This window comes from Aquarana catesbeiana, linkage group LG07 (genome assembly GCF_042186555.1).
Source record: "Aquarana catesbeiana isolate 2022-GZ linkage group LG07, ASM4218655v1, whole genome shotgun sequence".
Lineage (NCBI taxonomy): Eukaryota > Metazoa > Chordata > Amphibia > Anura > Ranidae > Aquarana > Aquarana catesbeiana.
This window is the reverse complement of record NC_133330.1, coordinates 210,444,137-210,463,543: the sequence shown is the minus strand read 5'-3', so window position 1 is coordinate 210,463,543 and position 19,407 is coordinate 210,444,137. Positions and strand designations below refer to the sequence as shown.

The following is a 19,407-nucleotide window of genomic DNA, read 5'->3' as shown; positions in this document are numbered from 1 at the left end:
TGCCACCGCTGCACAGCCATTCACTGGGAAGCTCAGCGTACTGCTGCTTCTCCTTTCCCCAGCTCTTATGCAGCTGAGAACAGAGGGAATGTGATCACTTATAAAAAAGGGGAAAAGGGTATTTATAATGTTTTTTTTTTATATCTATACAAAATGTTTTGCCTTTCATTTCTATTTTAAACTGAATAGGTTGTTTTACAAGGTGATCTTTTACAATCACTTTAAGTCTTAAATTATTACGAAAACAAGTAATAATCAAATGCAGAGGCAAATATTTGATAGGATAAAAAGGAGCTACGTTTATATATAGTCTTACAGATACAATTGGCCCTTTGAGAGCATCCCTAATAATGATGTGGCTCGCAATGAAATTGAGTTTAACACCCCTGCTCTAATAGCTGGAAATACCGCTATTCCAGTGATCTCCACTAGCTTCCAGGTTCTGTGTCAAGCGGCTGCCCTGATCCATTGTGAACACAGGTGGTCAGCCACTGGGCACAGGCGCCATTTAAGGAATGGTTTGTTCTGTGAAAGGTGTTCTCTGATTGGACAAGGCGAAGCGGTTTGGGTGGTGAAATATAAAAAAAAAAAAAAATTAACTGGAATTTCACTTTAACCACTTTACAACAGCAATTTGCATATATGCCTATATGTGGTGGCAGGGAGGGTATGCCTTAATGCCCAACCAATGCATATACGTATCTCTATCTTTTTCTGAGGTACGCTCCATAGGAGCCCCCAGAAATGTCACCAACTCATGATCAACTACCGACAATCAGGAGACAGAATAGATTAGGTAAAATGGGCTCCAGGTGATGGCAGCACTGTGCAGCCAATTACTGTGCCACATGATCGGGAGCCTCACCTACCGGATTCAAGCATTACAATCTATTTAAATTGCCAGCTCCTGCCAGCATAGCAGGGATAGTACTGCCTCATTGTAAGTGCTTTGTGTGTGTGTGTCCACTAGAGGATTAGTGATTTAACAACCAGAGCAGAAGGGGAGATATATTCATTGGAGGCTGATAGACAGGCTTGGTCCCTGGAAGGGTGTGCACAGAAATGATGAGGAGTTTATAAATTATTATATTATTACTATTATGCAGGCTTTATACTCTGTTTACACTTTTACACTTGATAATGGGGCTGTTAGCAATGAGATGCAGGAGACTCAGCGGGGATTCCCGGCATTTAGCTGCGGGCAAAGCCCAGTTGAATTCAATAGGAGGCAACAGCTCCCGCAGATCTTTCCAGCCACTCATATGTAATCGCTCAAGCAGCGATTACCTGCAAATTATCGACCCTAGACTCGGACAGTCCGTGTCCAGGGTCATTCGTTCACAGGTAATAGCTCCATGAGTCTGCATCCAGGGTATTGGCAGATCCATCACTTCAGGCAGTCTGCATTCAGGACCGATCATTTACAGGTAATGGCTCCATGAGCCATTACATGCAAGTGGTGGTATAGCTGTCAGAATCCCATTGCTTTTCATGGGGTTCCCACCCCATAGCTGATCACTGGGAACCCCCATTGGGTCTCCTGCATCTAATTGCTGATTTCCTCATTTGCTTGTGTGAATGGGTCCTTATATAGCACCCACAATTTGTGCAGAGCTTTGCAAATTAAAGAGAGACGATATAGCTTACAACCCAAGACAGAATTGGACTGGTACTGTGCTTACCTTTTTGCCTTGGTGGAGAATTAAAGCGGACCTTCACCCACTTTCTATAATGTTACTCCTTCTCCCCTCCTTTTTTAATATAGATAATAACTAGGTGAAAAACTCCTACTTTATTATTATTTTTTCATAAATATCTAACTCATTTAATCAGCGCCCCGCACGTACTTATTTCTCGCCATATAGCCCCCCTGCTGAATGCAGCCTTCTGGGATACTTATGTCACACATCCCAGGAAGCTTTGGGGTAATCTAAAGGACATATGCATGGACCATGGTGAATCATCAGGGGGTTGGATGCAAGAACCAGGAGGAGACAGCTGGGTCCTTGTAATGTAAAGAAGCAACAGCGTGTGAAGCAGTGGAAGGGCAGATTACAGCAGAACAATGATGGATTTGCTGGGTGTGTGAGTATTATTAAGGATAACTCAGCATCAGGGCTGGTGCAAGGATTTTTGACATCCTAGGCGAAACCTCATTTTGCTGCCCCCTCCCCTTGGCTCTGCCCCTGACTTCACTCACTTTTCCCTGCCCATGTATACAGTGGAGATGGCTGGGTGGAGATTTTTGCGGTGCCTCAGTACAATTTCTTCAGCCGTGGTCCGCAGGCCAGCACCTGCGCCTCTGGACCTGGCCTGAAGACAAATAGTGGTGACACCAGCTCGCTTCCTCACACCAGCCGTGGTAAACAGGTGTATAGACAGGCTAGTATAGTATATGGACAGGCTAGTATATTATATGGACAGGCTAGGATAGTATATGGACAGGCTAGGATAGTATATGGACAGGGTGGTATACGGACAGGCCAGGGTGGTATATAGACAGGGCGGTATATATGGACAGGGTGGTGTATATGGATAGGGTGGTGTATAGACAGGGTGGTATGTAGACAGGGTGGTATATATGGACAGGGTGGTGTATATGGACAGGGTGGTGTATATAGACAGGGTGGTATATAGACAGGGTGGTATATGGACAGGGTGGTATATAGACAGGGTGGTATGTGGACAGGGTGGTATGTGGACAGGGTGGTATGTGAACAGGATGGTATATAGACAGGGTGGTTTATGGACAGGGTGGTATAAGGGCAGGGTGGTATATAGACAGGGTGGTATATGAACAGGGTGGTATGTGGACAGGGTGGTATATGGACAGGGTGGTATATAGACAGGGTGGTGTATATGGACAGGGTGGTCTATAGACATGGTGGTATGTGGACAGGGTGGCATATAGACACGGTGGTATATAGACACGGTGGTATGTAGACAGGGTGGTATGTAGACAGGGTGGTATGTGGACAGGGTGGTATGTGGACAGGGTGGTATATAGACAGGGTGGTATATGGACAGGGTGGTATATGGACAGGGTGTTATATGGACAGGGTGTTATAAGGACAGGGTGGTATATGGACAGGGTGGTATATGAACAGGGTGGTATTTAGACAGGGTGGTGTATATGGACAGGGTGGTATATGGACAGGGTGGTATATGAACAGGGTGGTATGTAGACAGGGTGGTGTATATGGACAGGGTGGTATATGGATAGGCCAGGCCCTAGTCTTGTGGGGGAGAGGGGTAGAGAATGAGGGACAGGAGGAGGAAGAGAGGTGTAAGGAAAAGAGGAGGGGAAGGAGAGAGAAAAAGAAAGGGGGAGAGGGAAGAAGGTGCAGAGCACAAAGTGGTGGGGACAGAGAAGGGGGGTTGTTCTGGGGATGGAAGTCACACTCACTATTTATGTCTCCCCCATTCAGCCTGGTGTCCCTCAGGGCTGTGGAATCTGCTGTTTGAAAAGTGCCGCTCAGCTGTTCACAAAACTCCTCTCCAGCACAGAGCACGTGCATGGCATGCATGTGGATGGAGTGTGGGCGGGGTTGGGCAGGCACAGCGGAGACAGGATACAGCCTGACTCCTGTGTAAGCTGGCTTTTCCCGCTCTCACTGTGTGACTATGACAGGATGCCAGAGGCTGGAGATAGAGGTATAGCTGCTCTCTATCTCCACAGTACAAGTTATGGTGCCTGGGGGAGAAGACGCTCCTCCCTCAGCTGCCCACACAGACTCCGCCTGTGCTTGTTTATCCTTATCACTGTCCGGCTCATCCTCTGGCTTGTCACCCTGCATCCCGCAATAGAGCGGCAATCAGCTTGGTGCCGCGGGTGTGTAATAGCAGGGAGCGGTGCAGAGTCACTTTGTCAGCAATGATTTTACCGCCCCTCCTATCCTGCCGCCCTAGGCGGCTGCCTGTTCTGCCTAATGGTTACTCCGGCCCTGCTCAGCATACAAAGTAAGGGGATTGAAAAATAATAACATGGACAAGGGGGGTAGGGGGTTTAAGTTCCTCCTTAACCCTTTCCCAAAGGCTCTTGGTGGCCCTTTAAATATCAGTCGGGGGAAGTTAAAGTGATTGTAAGGGTTCGTTTTTTTTTTTGTTTAAAATAACAAACATATCATACCTCCACTGCAGCTCATTTTGCACAGAGTGGCCCCGAATCTGCTCTTCTGGGGTCCCCCGGCTTCTCCCCACATCAGATAACCCCTTCGGAGAAGTGCTTCCCTGGGGGGTTTACCTTGCGGGCGCGCTCCTGAATCCAGCATTCAGCATCCATAGCAGCCGAATGTATGACTCGGCCCTGCGTCATTGGATTTGATTGTCAGCAGCGGGAGCCAATGGCTGCGCTGCTATTAATCTAGCCAATCAGGACACGAGACACGAGCAAGAGCTGGTGTGCTCCTCCCCGGTGCGAGAAAAAGAAAGTTCAGGTAAGTAAAATGGGGGCACTGGGGGCTGCTGTACTGCAAGAGGTTTTTCACCTCAATGCATAGAATCACTCTGTCCATTAATAACTGAGCATCATAAACTGTGTTTACTATGCCACACTTTATGAATAGAGAGGAGCCTCTGTCTTCTGTCCATTCATCTTCAGTGCAGCTCAGGCTGCTGAGAAAGTTACTGGGGAACCTGTGTCTTCAGTCCCTTTCCCTGCCTAAAGGGGAGATGTCAGGGCTCTGTTTAGACCCCTGATATCTCACTAAAGCCACCCCCCCCCCCCTTAACAGGGCTGCTAAAAATAATAATAATAATACAAAAATTGTAATAAATATTTAAAAGTTAAGATTGAAAAAAAAAAAAAACACTGACACTGTCCCCCCCCCCCCTTCAATAAAAAAGAAGGCATTGTTGTAAAAAAAAAATATAAATGTAAAAAATGATTAAAAAATAATAAATTGTAAAAAAATAAAGAAACAAAAATAAAAAACTATTGACACAGTCCACGTGTCATCAGTGCCCATCAGTGCTGCACATTAATGCCGCTGTCACATGACATTAAAAAAAGTATCGTTAATCGGTATCGGCGAGTACTTTGTAAAAAGTATCGGTACTTGTATTCGGTCTTAAGTGGTATTGGTGCAACTTTATAAAAAAAATGTCATATAAGTACAGTGTTGCAATTGTCAAAGTGTGACAGTGCTAAAAATTGAGAATTGGCCTGGGCAATAAGGGGTTAAAAGTGCCCAGTAGGCAAGTGGTTAAACCATACCATTTTTAATTAACTAAACAACAAAGGAACAGTTTGCTAGTGCCCTATAATAAAGTAATACAAAACTGCTAAGACCCGGTTCACACAGGAGCGGCTTGTCAGGCGACTTAGCCGCCTGACAAGTCGCGTCCCGTTCTGTACTATGGAACCGTTCTAATAGGAGCAACTCAAGTTGCTCCAACTTAGAAAAAGGTTCCTGTACTACTTTAGGGGCGACTTCAGGTGACTTGCATTGACTTCTATACAGAAGTCGTTTTGCAAGTCACCGCTGAAGTCGTGTGCAGATCGCCTCACAGAGTCGGCCTGCAAGTTGTGTTGCCCCTGTGTGAACCGGCTCTAACAGTTGAACTATACCTCTCCACTTTTTGAGATGGGAACGAGGGACACCTAATAGCAAAAGTATGTAGACATAGGCCACACCCCCTGTCACGCTCCGTTAAAGGTGAATTATACAAAAAAAAAAGATTAGTTAAACCCACAAGTGCTTTTTTTACCACTACTATTCCTTTATATTGGCTTTTGGAATTTACAAATGCAGCAATTTAGAAATTGGATGTAAGGTTTAGCACTGGGAAACACTTTTTTGAAAGATAAAAAGTGCATTTTATTTACAACTATATAAATCAGATCACAATGAGGAACAAATGAGGAGGAAAGAGGGACAGAGGGACTTTGTTCCAAATCAGGGACAGTCCCTCAAAATCAGGGACAGTCCCTCGAAATCAGGGACAATTGAGAGCTACCTCGTCTAGGCACAGCAACATTTCCAGTAGTTCAGCTGAATTTCATGTGCATAGTAAGAACAAATGTATAATGTTTCTCCTATCTGCTGCAGGAGCTAAGGTGAATCTATGTTTTATAGCACCAATATAGAAGCGGGTTGTGGCACAGATTATGTGGAAGCTCACTTGGCATGGTGCCATTCCCAGGGACAGACAAGAGTTAAATATTGGGAGTTCACCTTTTACGCCTCCTTCAGAGCTTTGTAAATAATTAGGATAGTACCTGATGATATGAAGTAATAGATCAGTGTACGATGAGGCTGTGGCTGAGTTTTGTGTTGGTTGGAGCGCTTGCTGAAATCTGTGCTGCTCAGTTTAATCCTAATGTGAAGTGTGGCAGAACAAGTATTGTCCACTTGTTTGAATGGCGATGGGAAGACATTGCTGTGGAATGTGAGCGATACCTAGGACCTAATGGATTCGGGGGTATTCAGGTAATGGGTGACTGATTATCTGAACTCGCATTGCATGTTTTTTTGCAGCAGATTCTTGCATTTGTATTTAGACCCCCACTGGGGCACTTTGCAGGCGCTACAGCACTAAAAATAGCACCTGCAATGTGCCCTGAAAGAGCGGTGCGCTGGCAGGATGCTAAAAAAAGTCCTGCTAGCAGCATCTTTGGAGCGGTGAAGGAGCGGTGTATACACCGCTCCTGCCCATTGAAATCAATGGGGCAGCATGGCTATACCGCCGGCATAGCACTGCTGCGCTTTGCAGTGGTTTTAACCATTTCTCGGCTGCTAGCGGGGGGGGGTAAAAGCGCCCCGCTAGCGGCTGAATAGCGCAGCGAAAAAATAGGAGCGCTTTACCGCTAACGCGCCCACCACCCCAGTGTGAAAGGGGCCTTAGGGTTCATGCACATGGGCACGTTTGCTTGTGCAATGTAAATAGGCTGTGTATTTTTGTTGCCTGCGATGTCCTGGAGCTGTGTTCAAATGCCCATAGGCATGAATGGCTGAACGCGGCTGTATGCAGCTATGTACTGCTATTTGCGCAAAGTAGCACACGTGCACGGATGTTGGGGCATTATGGAGTGCATTTACTAAAGACAAATAGACTGTGCACTTTGCAAGTGTATTGCACTCATTTTCCCCAGGGTTTAGTAAATGTGGTAAAGCTCTGGTAATTTCCATCCTGTGAAAACAAAAATGCTGATTTTTTTTTTACTTTTTTTGCACCTGATTGGGTATTTTTAATAAAGTGAACCTTTACCACATTTCAATTCATCAACGGAAAGGTGTACAAATGCACTTGCAAAATGCAGAGTCTGTTTGCCTTTAGTGAATCCACCCCTATGTCTGTGTGCATGTGCTAAGAGCGGGGCATAGCTATGTACAGCCACTTTCACCCATTCATGTCTATGGGCGGCTGAACGCAGCTCCAGGACATCCTGGGTACCAAAAATATGCAGCCTCTTTACGCTGCATTGGTAATCGTGCCTGTGTGCACATTGCCTTAGAACTTAGTTACACTTAAAGGCATCACATTTATATTACATGCGAGCATACCAATAAAAACTGGACATGTGCTTTTTTACCAGCTTACCACAACGCACAGAATGTAGGTTATAGGGAGCTCAAAACGTGTAAGAGACATCTCCCCAATCGGACACAGATGGCAACAAAATAAAAACCGAAAGGGGTTATAACCCTCCCTTATTCTATCCTCTATACCAGTGTTTTTCAACTCTTTGTCAGTCAAGGCACCCTTTACAACTGTGCACAATCCCGGGGCATACCAGTCTGAGGACTCCTTCAAACCAGAAGCTGCGCTCGAGCGCGCACTTCCACCCGCCCAAATCCCCACTCCTAACACAAACCCCACTCAAATCCCCTCTCCTAGCACACATCCCCCCCCCAATTCTTTCTCCTTTTACAAACCCCCTCCAAATCCCCCCTCCTAGGACCCCCCACCCAGCATAAACTCCCGTTCCTAAATCCCCACTCCTAGCACACACCCCACTCCAATCCCCCCCAACACAGATCCCCCTCCTAGCACAACCCCCCCCCCCCCCCCGCAGTGCAAACCCCCTTGTTCCCAAATCCCCACTCCTAGCGTAAACTCCAAACCCCATTCCTAGCACAAATCCCTCACCAACACCCCCCCCCAATTCCTTCTCCCATTACAAACCCCATCCAAATCCCCCCTCCTAGCACAACACCTCCCAGCCCAAACCCCCCTGTTTCCAAACCCCCACTCCTAGCACAAACAGTAAAGGTTTATCTTTTATATTTAGTATGCACTTTGGAGGTTTTGTTTGTGTACTAATAAGGATTTTTATGTATTTCTATGGAAAATATTGTTTTAATTAACAATTACACAAACATCACATGATGTACAAAATCAACAGCACCATCTTTTAACTCTTTTCCTGCCATCAATCTAAGGGGTATGGCAGTGGCAGCAACGACACAAACTCCTGGCAGCCGGGGTTTGTTTACTTTTTTACAGTGAGCTGTTGGCTTTGTAGCAAAAGTGAATTAGGTGGCTGTAAAGCCACCCAATCAGTTCTACAACTGTGCCCCTTCCCATCCCCATCCATCTGACATTCCCTACCATGTATCCTGGGCTGTCTCCCCTGAGTGCCTGAGACCTCTATGGCAAATGTCAGGGATGGAGAATGGTAAGAGTTTAGTGAGCATCTATCTGTGCTTCTCCCCTGGCTGTAAGCACTTTGGGGTTTAGAGCTGTCAAACCCCAGCCACTCTGACTGGGGTAAATGCCGATCGAACACAGTTTGTGGTTGGACAGCTTCAACAAAGGGCAGGGGTGACATTAGTGGTCCGATATATCATCCTAAAAAAAAATTGTCACTTGCACTCTGCTATTGTGATAGCATTAAAGTTAAACAAATGATAGTATGGTAAAATACATTTAAAAAAGGCCCCCAAAAATGTAAATATCCCCTCCACCCTCACAAAGAAACACATACTGTACAAGAACAAATGAGCATGTTAGTGCTCATGTGTAGGAAAACTAAAAGTGTGCTGCACAAATTTGGTATTACCAGACACATCAGAATAAGATAAATAATTCTAGGGCCATCATTCACTGTTCACTCTAAAATAATGATCTGCAGAGGCTTTTAAAGCATTGCCTATGGACCATATTGGGTATTTTAGATGTTTTAATCTGACTGGCGCCTGCAATTTTGGGGCTTGAGGTATTTGTTATCTATAAACCTGATAAACAGTAGCACAAATATTTTAATTTTATTTTTCATTGGGTCTCTACCGTCAAAAAACACATGTGAGGTTTTAGGTAAAGTTCAGGCCTAAATTTGCAGTTTAACATGTTTGCAAAAAAAAAATGTTAGGGGGGGGCTTTGTATTTTAGAAACTTTTAAGACTGTAATGTGCAAGTACAGTATTTCAAAAACTGCCTGGCCCCCAATGCTAAAAAATGGGAGACAGTGTCTAACAGCAAGATGATTAAATCAACTAAATACATTCCAGGTTCATCAATACAAAATGTTTACAAAGTTCTGTTTCTTTAGAAAGCAGCCACAACCCAAATGGAATGCTCTGCTCTTTTGTGAAAGCAGTGGTCTCTCTACAGTGGTTTGATTTGCCTCCTGCTGAAAAAGGGCTCCAGCTCACCAATCAGCAGGAAGTATGATCTGCCAGACCTCTACAAAGTGAGTACTGCTTCCAATGCAATGAAAAAGGGTCCTTCACTACAGTATGCTGGCAGGGGATAGGCTGTCTTACAGGGATATTAAAGTCTTTTTTTTTTCTAAAATAAACACGTTATACTTACCTACTCTGTGCAATGGTTTTGCACAGAGCAGCCCAAATCCTCCTCTTCTCAGGTCCCCTACCGGTGCTTCTTGCTCCTCCCTTCTGCTAGGTGCCCCCATAGCAAGAAGTTTGCTGTGGGGGCACCCAAGCAGGTGCGCTCCTGAGCCACGTCTCTTTGTGTCTATCCACGTATGGAAAGTGGCTTGGCTTCACCCCCTCTGTCTTCTGTTCAGTAGCTGTGATTGACAGCAGCGGAAGCCAATGGCTCCCACTGCTGCCAATAGCCAATCGGGAGTGCGAATCCCAGAAGAGCCAAGGATCTCGTGGACATCACTGGATCAAGAGAGGGCTCAGGCAAGTATTAGGAGAGCTGCTGCACACAGAAAGCATTTTACCTTCATGCATAGAATGCATGGAGGTAAAAAAAACCTGTGCCTTTACAACCACTTAAAACTGATTTATACTGAAACCTAATTTTATTTATTTGTGGATGAGAAGGGGAGGTGCCTGATCCAGCCCATTACATATCCTTCTGCAGCAACAGATCATATATAATAGTAATCTATTTCTCATTGGTATCAGCAAGACATAGAACACTACTGTAGTGATCTGCTGCCAGAAAGGCACAGCTGTAGAAGAAAGGTATAGTAAGTAAGATTTTGTTTTTCAATCAATAGACACACAATTTTAACAGAAGTTAGAATTCCCTGTACAGACAAAATTAACCCTGATCTTTGAGTCAAATATCCTAAGGATACATTCTAGAATTAACCTAACACATCTGCAAATGTATAATTTGTAATCTCATTTTACTGGAAACAGGATTGCATAAATCATCAGATGACAAAGTGTAACATGTCCTAACTTGTTTGCTTTCTGTCAGTATTTCAACCATAGAACAAACACACCTTTACGAAAAAGAGAGAATGATTCCTTTTAGCCTGGGTTCACACATATGCGATGTGGAAACCAGAGTGATTACAGCGCCGGTTCCCGCATCTCTCCCGCAGGCAGTTCACACTGCCCTCTGCGAACCGCTGCAGGTCTCAATACAATGTTAATGACAATGTTAATGAAAAAATGTTCCTGTACCTTTTTTTTCAATCAGGGTGCAGTGAATAGCTGATTGTTAAGGAGCAGGGCCAGGAAGTGTCCTTAACAACCGATGAATCATCAGCTGTCAATTGGCTTCCCCACTGCCAGCTTAATAAAAAAAAACATTGCTGGCAAAAAAAAGTGAACAAAAAATGGTGTGGGGTTCCCCCCAAAATCCATACCAGACCCTTAACTGAGCACGCAGTCAGGAAAGGGGGGGGGCGCTCGCTCATACCAGGCCACATGGGGGAGTACTTTGGGGCAGGCGATGCTCTGCCATTTCCCCACACCTAAGCACCTTGTCCCCATGTTAATGGCCTCTTCCCGACAACCTTGGGTGGTGGTTGTGGGGGTCTTATCGGAATCAGGAAGCTCCATTTAAAGTGGGGCCTCCAGATCCCCCTTCCCCGTGTGAATAAGCATGTACCCCTACCCATTCACCAAAAAAGTACCAAAATTAATAAAACCCAAAGACAGTTTTTGACAATACCTTTATTAAAAAAAACAATGTAAATGTAGATCCATCATCAATCACGCCGCCTCCACCACCATCCCCCGAAAAAAGAAAAAAAATTGGGGCATGGCTTGACCTAGCTCGAAGATAGATGCTTAATCCCAGAGCTCCCATCGCCACAGGAAAAATCTACCAGCTCACGGAGGTATTCTCGCCTCAGACTCTGCTCAAACTATGGGGACTGCATCCAGGCAATCCTCGGCATCCCGCTCCCACTCCCCCTGAGAACAGAACGGGGCTTTAAGCCAAAATATCCCCGAGATGTTCCGTACCAATAAGGGGAATATGGCGTCTTCCCGCCACGGACATTCTCAGGGACACTCGCAAGCACAATCCCTTCCACAAACAGGACCATCCCTGACAGGAACGACTCCTGCTCCCTCTTCATTCGGCATAGCAGGCAACGGTGGGAAGGATATCCCACCTCAACCCCACTTGAGCATACAAGGCCTGCGGACCATCGACGCAGATATCAAAGACACCCTCTTGGCAGCCATCTCAGAGCTCCGCATAGATATCCACGCTCTCGCAGATAGAGTACACAAAGTGGAGAGGGTGACAGAGAAGCAGGGCATGGTCAAGAAAAATAAATGCCCACACTCTTCAGCTCAGGGACATGCAACGCCACATTGAAGACATGGACAACATGGGAAGGCGCCATAACTTAAGAATTAGGGGCATGCCGGAGTCGATTGAAGGGGACCAGATTTCCACAGCAGTCAACAGCCTTTTAATGGACTATTGAACAGACCGCTACAATCCTCAATCAAAATGGAGCTGATCCACCGCGCCTTGCGACCCAAAGTTAGGGACACAGATCCCCCAAGAGACATCATATGTTGTCTAGTGGACTACAGACTAAAAGAAGACATTCTAATGGGGCGTACACACGGTCTGACTTTTCGACCGGACTGGTCTGATGGACGCCGACGGACCAAATCCGGCGGACAATGCGATCATATGTGGGCTTCACCGGACCTTCAGTGGACTTTTCCAGTTGCAAATCTGATGGACTTTAGATTTGGAACAGGCTTCAAATCTTTACGTCGTAACTCCACCGGACCCAGAAATCCACTCGTCTGTATGCTAGTCCGACGGACAAAAACCGACGCTAGGGCAGCTATTGGCTACTGGCTATCAATTTCCTTATTTTAGTCCGGTTTACGTCATCACGTACAAATCCGTCGGACTTTGGTGTGATCGTGTGTAGGCAAGTCCGTTCGTTAGAAAGTCTGTCGGAAGTCCATCAAAAGTCCGTCGAAAGTCTGCTGGAAAGTCTGTTGGACCAGTCCGGTCGAAAAGTCCGCCCGTGTGTACGCGGCATAAGACAGGCGAGGAGCCGACAGCACCTCACATATGAGACGGTGAACATCCAAATATTTCAGGATCTCTCAGGAATTACTCTGCAGCAGCGCCGAGACTTGAAGCCTCTACTGGACACCGTTCTCACTAAAGGAATGCACTATAAATGGAAATTCCCTTTCTGTTTATCTGCCACTAGGGATGAGCTTCGAGTTCGAGTCGAACTCATGTTCGACTCGAACATTGGCTGTTCGCAAGTTCACCGAACAGCGAACAATTTGGGGTGTTCGCGGCAAATTCGAATGCCGCGGAACACCCTTTAAAAGTCTATGGAAGAAATCAAAAGTGCTAATTTTAAAGGCTAATATGCAAGTTATTGTCATAAAAAGTGTTTGGGGACCTGGGTCCTGCCCCAGGGGACATGGATCAATGCAAAAAAAAGTTTTAAAAACGGCCGTTTTTTCAGGAGCAGTGATTTTAATAATGCTTAAAGTCAATCAATAAAAGTGTAATATCCCTTTAAATTTCGTACCTGGGGGGTGTCTATAGTGTGCCTGTAAAGGGGCGCATGTTTCCTGTGTTTAGAACAGTCTGACAGCAAAATGACATTTTGAAGGAAAAAACTCATTTAAAACTACCCGCGGCTATTGCATTGCCGACAATACACATAGAAGTTCATTGATAAAAACGGCATGGGAATTCCCCAAAGGGGAACCCCGAACCAAAATTAGAAAAAAAAAATTACGTGGGGGTCCCCCTAAATTCCATACCAGGCCCTTCAGGTCTGGTATGGATATTAAGGGGAACCCCGGCCAAAATTTAAAAAAAAAAATGACGTGGGGTTCCCCCTAAATTCCATACCAGACCCTTCAGGTCTGGTATGGATTTTAAGGGGAACCCCGCGCCAAAAAAAAAAAAAAAAACCGGCGTGGGGTCCCCCCAAAAATCCATACCAGACCCTTATCCGAGCACGCAACCTGGCAGGCCGCAGGAAAAGAGGGGGGGACGAGAGTGCGGCCCCCCCTCCCTCCTGAACCGTACCAGGCCACATGCCCTCAACATTGGGAGGGTGCTTTGGGGTAGCCCCCCAAAACACCTTGTCCCCATGTTGATGAGGACAAGGGCCTCATCCCCACAACCCTGGCCGGTGGTTGTGGGGGTCTGCGGGCGGGGGGCTTATCGGAATCTGGAAGCCCCCTTTAACAAGGTGACCCCCAGATCCCGGCCCCCCCCTGTGTGAAATGGTAAGGGGGTACATAAGTACCCCTACCATTTCACGAAAAAAGTGTCAAAAATGTTAAAAATGACAAGAGACAGTTTTTGACAATTCCTTTATTTAAATGCTTCTTCTATCTTCCTTCATCTTCTGGTTCTTCTGGCTCTTCTGGTTCTTCCTCCGGCGTTCTCGTCCAGCATCTCCTCCGCGGCGTCTTCTATCTTCTTCTCCTCGGGCCGCTCCGCACCCATGGCATGGGGGGGAGGCTCCCGCTCTTCTCTTCTTCTCTTCTTCTTTTCTTCTCTTCTTCTCTTCTTCTCTTCTTCTCTTCTTCATTTTCTTCTCCGGGCCGCTCCGCAATCCATGCTGGCATGGAGGGAGGCTCCCGCTGTGTGACGGCGCTCCTCGTCTGACAGTTCTTAAATAACGGGGGGGCGGGGCCACCCGGTGACCCTGCCCCCCTCTGACGCACGGTGACTTGACGGGACTTCCCTGTGACGTCACGGGGAATGCCACAGGGAAGTCCCGTCAAGTCACCGTGCGTCAGAGGGGGCGGGGTCACCGGGTGGCCCCGCCCCCGTTATTTAAGAACTGTCAGACGAGGAGCGCCGTCACACAGCGGGAGCCTCCCTCCATGCCAGCATGGATTGCGGAGCGGCCCGGAGAAGAAAATGAAGAAGAGAAGAAAAGAAGAAGAGAAGAAGAGAAGAGCGGGAGCCTCCCCCCCATGCCATGGGTGCGGAGCGGCCCGAGGAGAGGAAGACAGAAGACGCCGCGGAGGAGATGCTGGACGAGAACGCCGGAGGAAGAACCAGAAGAACCAGAAGAACCAGAAGAGCCAGAAGATGAAGGAAGATAGAAGAAAGATGAAGCATTTAAATAAAAGAATTGTCAAAAACTGTCTCTTGTCATTTTTAACATTTTTGACACTTTTTTCGTGAAATGGTAGGGGTACTTATGTACCCCCTTACCATTTCACACAGGGGGGGGGGCCGGGATCTGGGGGTCACCTTGTTAAAGGGGGCTTCCAGATTCCGATAAGCCCCCCGCCCGCAGACCCCCACAACCACCGGCCAGGGTTGTGGGGATGAGGCCCTTGTCCTCATCAACATGGGGACAAGGTGTTTTGGGGGGCTACCCCAAAGCACCCTCCCAATGTTGAGGGCATGTGGCCTGGTACGGTTCAGGAGGGAGGGGGGGCCGCACTCTCGTCCCCCCCTCTTTTCCTGTGGCCTGCCAGGTTGCGTGCTCGGATAAGGGTCTGGTATGGATTTTTGGGGGGACCCCACGCCGTTTTTTTTTTTTTTTTTTGGCGCGGGGTTCCCCTTAAAATCCATACCAGACCTGAAGGGTCTGGTATGGAATTTAGGGGGAACCCCACGTCATTTTTTTTTTTAAATTTTGGCCGGGGTTCCCCTTAATATCCATACCAGACCTGAAGGGCCTGGTATGGAATGTAGGAGGACTCCCACGTCATTTTTTTTTTAAATTTTGGTTCGGGGTTCCCCTTTGGGGAATTCCCATGCCGTTTTTATCAATGAACTTCTATGTGTATTGTCGGCAATGCAATAGCCGCGGGTAGTTTTAAATGAGTTTTTTCCTTCAAAATGTCATTTTGCTGTCAGACTGTTCTAAACACAGGAAACATGCGCCCCTTTACAGGCATACTATAGACACCCCCCAGGTACGAAATTTAAAGGGATATTACACTTTTATTGTTTGACTTTAAGCATTATTAAAATCACTGCTCCTGAAAAAACGGCCGTTTTTAAAACTTTTTTTTGCATTGATCCATGTCCCCTGGGGCAGGACCCAGGTCCCCAAACTCTTTTTATGACAATAACTTGCATATAAGCCTTTAAAATTAGCACTTTTGATTATTCATGTTCGTGTCCCATAGACTTTAACGGTGTTCGCATGTTCGAGCGAACTTTTTTCCTGTTCGCATGTTCTGGTGCGAACCGAACAGGGGGGTGTTCGGCTCATCCCTATCTGCCACTATACAAGGTCACAAGGCACTGCTCAAAGTGCCAGAAGATCTGCCTTACCTCTGCGATACTTTAGGCATTCATCAAGTGGAGGTCTCTAACTGGTATGCCAATTTCCGTCACACTACTGGTAGGATGGAAAAACAACAGGAAGAACCCAAGGAAGCACAAGACACAAGATTCCATCGGAACCCAGGCATCACACAATACCCCGCAACCCTCATCAGGTTTCCAGTCCCACCAATTCTCCCAGATCCAGGGGAGCTCGGAGAGATTGCTAACTCCTTGTCAGGTACCTCCTCCCAAACAGTTTATGTTGGCCAAGTTTGGCCCCTCTCAGTTCAGCTTCCTACTTATGCTTGCATACCCGCCAGTTTTACAGTTTTTACAGTTTTTATTTCTCCCATCTATAACTGCGTGGCCAGGACATCACATACAAGTCCTCATTCACTCTCTCTCATTATCACGGAATACGAACGCTTTTTGCAACATGAGAGCCTAACAGTCATTCGATGACCATAGAAATTACTCATCTAAGCCGAAACTACAATACCCAGAAGACACCACCGCACCCACACAAAGCAGGATTGAAGGAGAAGACTGCACAGCGTAACCTCTACGAGGTTGCGTGTTGAATGGCGGTCAACACTCCGGAAGCTTCGATACCAATACCCATCGCTGCATCAAGACGCTGCCACACTTCCATGGGTAAACACCACGCTGCAAAACTACTACAACATCCATAGATCCGCTGTGTTACCTGCGCAGATGACATCTCTGCACAAGCTTCATCAGGAAAGCAAACTCGGACACCTCTTTCTTACTAACAGACTGCGGCTGTGTGACACACAGGAATGACTCTGTTTGCCTGACATTCTTTCGGTTCCCATCTGCTGCTGTATTATACTGATTAAATGACTCACACCTGACAAGATTCGTCAAGCAAGTTAAATGGACTTTCGGTTCAAATAACAAAGACTTTGCTAACAGGTATTTGGTTTGGTTAACAAGGTTTGTCTGATATTATTACTACATTATTCCTGCTTTACTATCTGAAGACTAATATGGCCGACAAATCGTTTGCAACTGTTTATAGTATAGACGGATGGTTGAAAAAGTTAATAATGTTACACGCCTTAACCCCTGGCATGAAGTTTCCGTGGCAACCTTTGGTGAGGACTTCATCCCCAGGGTAAAATACATAACGTATCTGGAAGCATGGAAATGTTTGACATGCACAACTCCCTAACCTGTAGAGGTGTAACCTATGTATACCCCCCAATACGCTTACACAGTCACACGACAGCTCCCCATCTTTATAAGCACTTGGGAGATGTACCTCCTCCCTGTTTATCCATAAGCCCTGTGGTGACGTACTACCTCACTTCTACCTGATTACTCTTAGTAGATAGGTCCGGGTCAACCCCCAAACAGAGGCGTATCATGGTATAGGCATTCCGTCAGGAGTGTTTGTGCCACCTACGCACTGTACCTCTCCGATTTGAACCCCTTTTGAGGAGGTTGGACAAGCTCCCCCCCCTCATCATTACACCCCTAGAAGCAACAGCACTCCACATATCCCTGCCTCACAAACAGCTTCACCTCCCCCCCAATACAGCTACTCCAATATTCCCATCCCTTCAACTATGACGGACAACGCCAACCCCTCCACTTCCAGCCACAGAACTGAACTCACTCCCCTAAAACTTAAACTATGCTTGCTTAATATCCGCAGACTTAATGTCCCTGAGAAACAGTCACAATTACTTTATTCACTCCATAAAACCAAAGCACACATTGCCCTAATACAGGAAACTCACTTCAGATCAGACTGCATTTCTAAGCTCCACAATCATAACTTTCCAACAGTATGCCAACGAGGAAGCTAAATCTAAAGGGGTCTCCATCCTGATCTCGAAACACTGCCCTATCCAGATACTAGAGGTCCAAAGAGACAACCAAGGTAGATTCATCTTCCTCAAGGGAATGCTCCATGGTCAGCCAATTACCATCGCAAACCTATACGCCCCGAGTTCACAGCAAGTTTCTTTCTTCCGTAAAACCTTACAACAACTCACAGCCTTTCAATCTGGCACTCTAATTGTAGGAGGAGATTTCAATGTTCCCCTGGCACCCTCCCAAGACATATCTAATGGGTCCCATGCTTGACATACAGAGCCCTTTGTGCTATAAAAACCCAATTCAGTAACCTAACCCTACACGATACGTGGCGCACGCTACATCCAAAAGTAAAAGACTTCACTTTTTTCTCCCCACACCACAACAAATACTCCAGAATTGACTACTACTTCCTCTCACAAAATGACCTATCCCTCCTTACTGAGGCCATGATCGAACCCATGCTACTCTCAGACCATCACCCCATAACCATGACTTTGACTTTCCCGTTAACACGCAACAAATCAACTATCTTGCGCCTTGATGACTCAGTATTAATGGACCTAGAGAACATGCAAAACGTCTCCAAACGCCTCTCCCAATATTTTGCTGAAAACATTGCAGAAGACACTTCACCCACTATAACATGGGCCATGCACAAGTGCGTAATAAGAGACAAACTTATCGCCACTGCGGCTAAGAGGAACAAACTAAGAACAAACTAACTCCTCTCACATTCGGCACTGCCATCCGCATTACCAGAGCTCAACATACCCTTTTTCAAATTTTTCCAAATTAGACATTTTTTTTCAAAACACCCAACCAATCACTCAATGGCATAGAGATTATACCCCATTCGAATACTTATGCAACAGCCCGGAACCCCAGAGACACCTCATATCAACAATATATGCACTACTGTTCCCAGACAACTCTCCAAACACCAAGACAAACCGACAATGGGAGACTGATCTAGCCATTGACCTCTCCAATGAGGACTGGGATCGCATATACGAACATACACACAAGGGATCCATCAACATTACGGCCAAGGAAAATAGATACAAAATTTACTCCAGATGGTATAGGACACCCGACAAGATCCATAAATTCTTCCCCAACATCCCCCCGCTCTGTTGGAGATGCAACTCCGCTCGAGGCACCCTACTTCACATTTGGTGGGAATGCTCGCTGATTCAACCTTATTGGAACGAAATCCATAGACTGATTACACAAATCACATCTTACATCCCAGACTTCTTCCCAGCGCAATACTTACTCCACCATTCCTCCCTACCTCTTTCGACCTACAGAAAATCCCTCACCTTACACCTCATCAACACTGCCACTCAATGCTTACCTGTTCATTGGAGAAGCACCAACCCAGCTACAATCTCTGAATGGATCCACCGTGTAGACAAAATGGCTGAAATTGAAAAATTAATCCACCAAGCTAAAGACAGCCCCAATAAATTTCAACACGCATGGTCATGTTGGATACACTTCAAAGCCACCACTGACACTGATAACCCCCACACCAACACCTGCATACCTATTTAACCTACGTAAGGCAGGTTAATCGGAATCACACCGAACCACATACAAATTCCGTCACTCTCACCCTACCTACCCCTCCTCCCTCATCTCTCCCTACCC

At 46.3% G+C, this 19,407-nt stretch overlaps 1 protein-coding gene across 4 annotated transcripts in view; it reads left to right on the top strand.

Moving 5' to 3' along the window:
* The first annotated feature begins 6,204 nt into the window (after positions 1-6,204).
* LOC141103425 (pancreatic alpha-amylase-like) overlaps positions 6,205-19,407 on the top strand; it is a 155,904-nt gene continuing 142,701 nt past the window's right edge. For all 4 annotated transcript variants that reach the window (XM_073593004.1, XM_073593002.1, XM_073593003.1 and 1 more), the window contains exon 1: positions 6,205-6,431. In XM_073593004.1, coding sequence (XP_073449105.1) covers positions 6,252-6,431 — 180 coding nt within the window. In that variant the 5' untranslated portion in view covers positions 6,205-6,251. The remainder of the gene's footprint in view (positions 6,432-19,407) is intronic.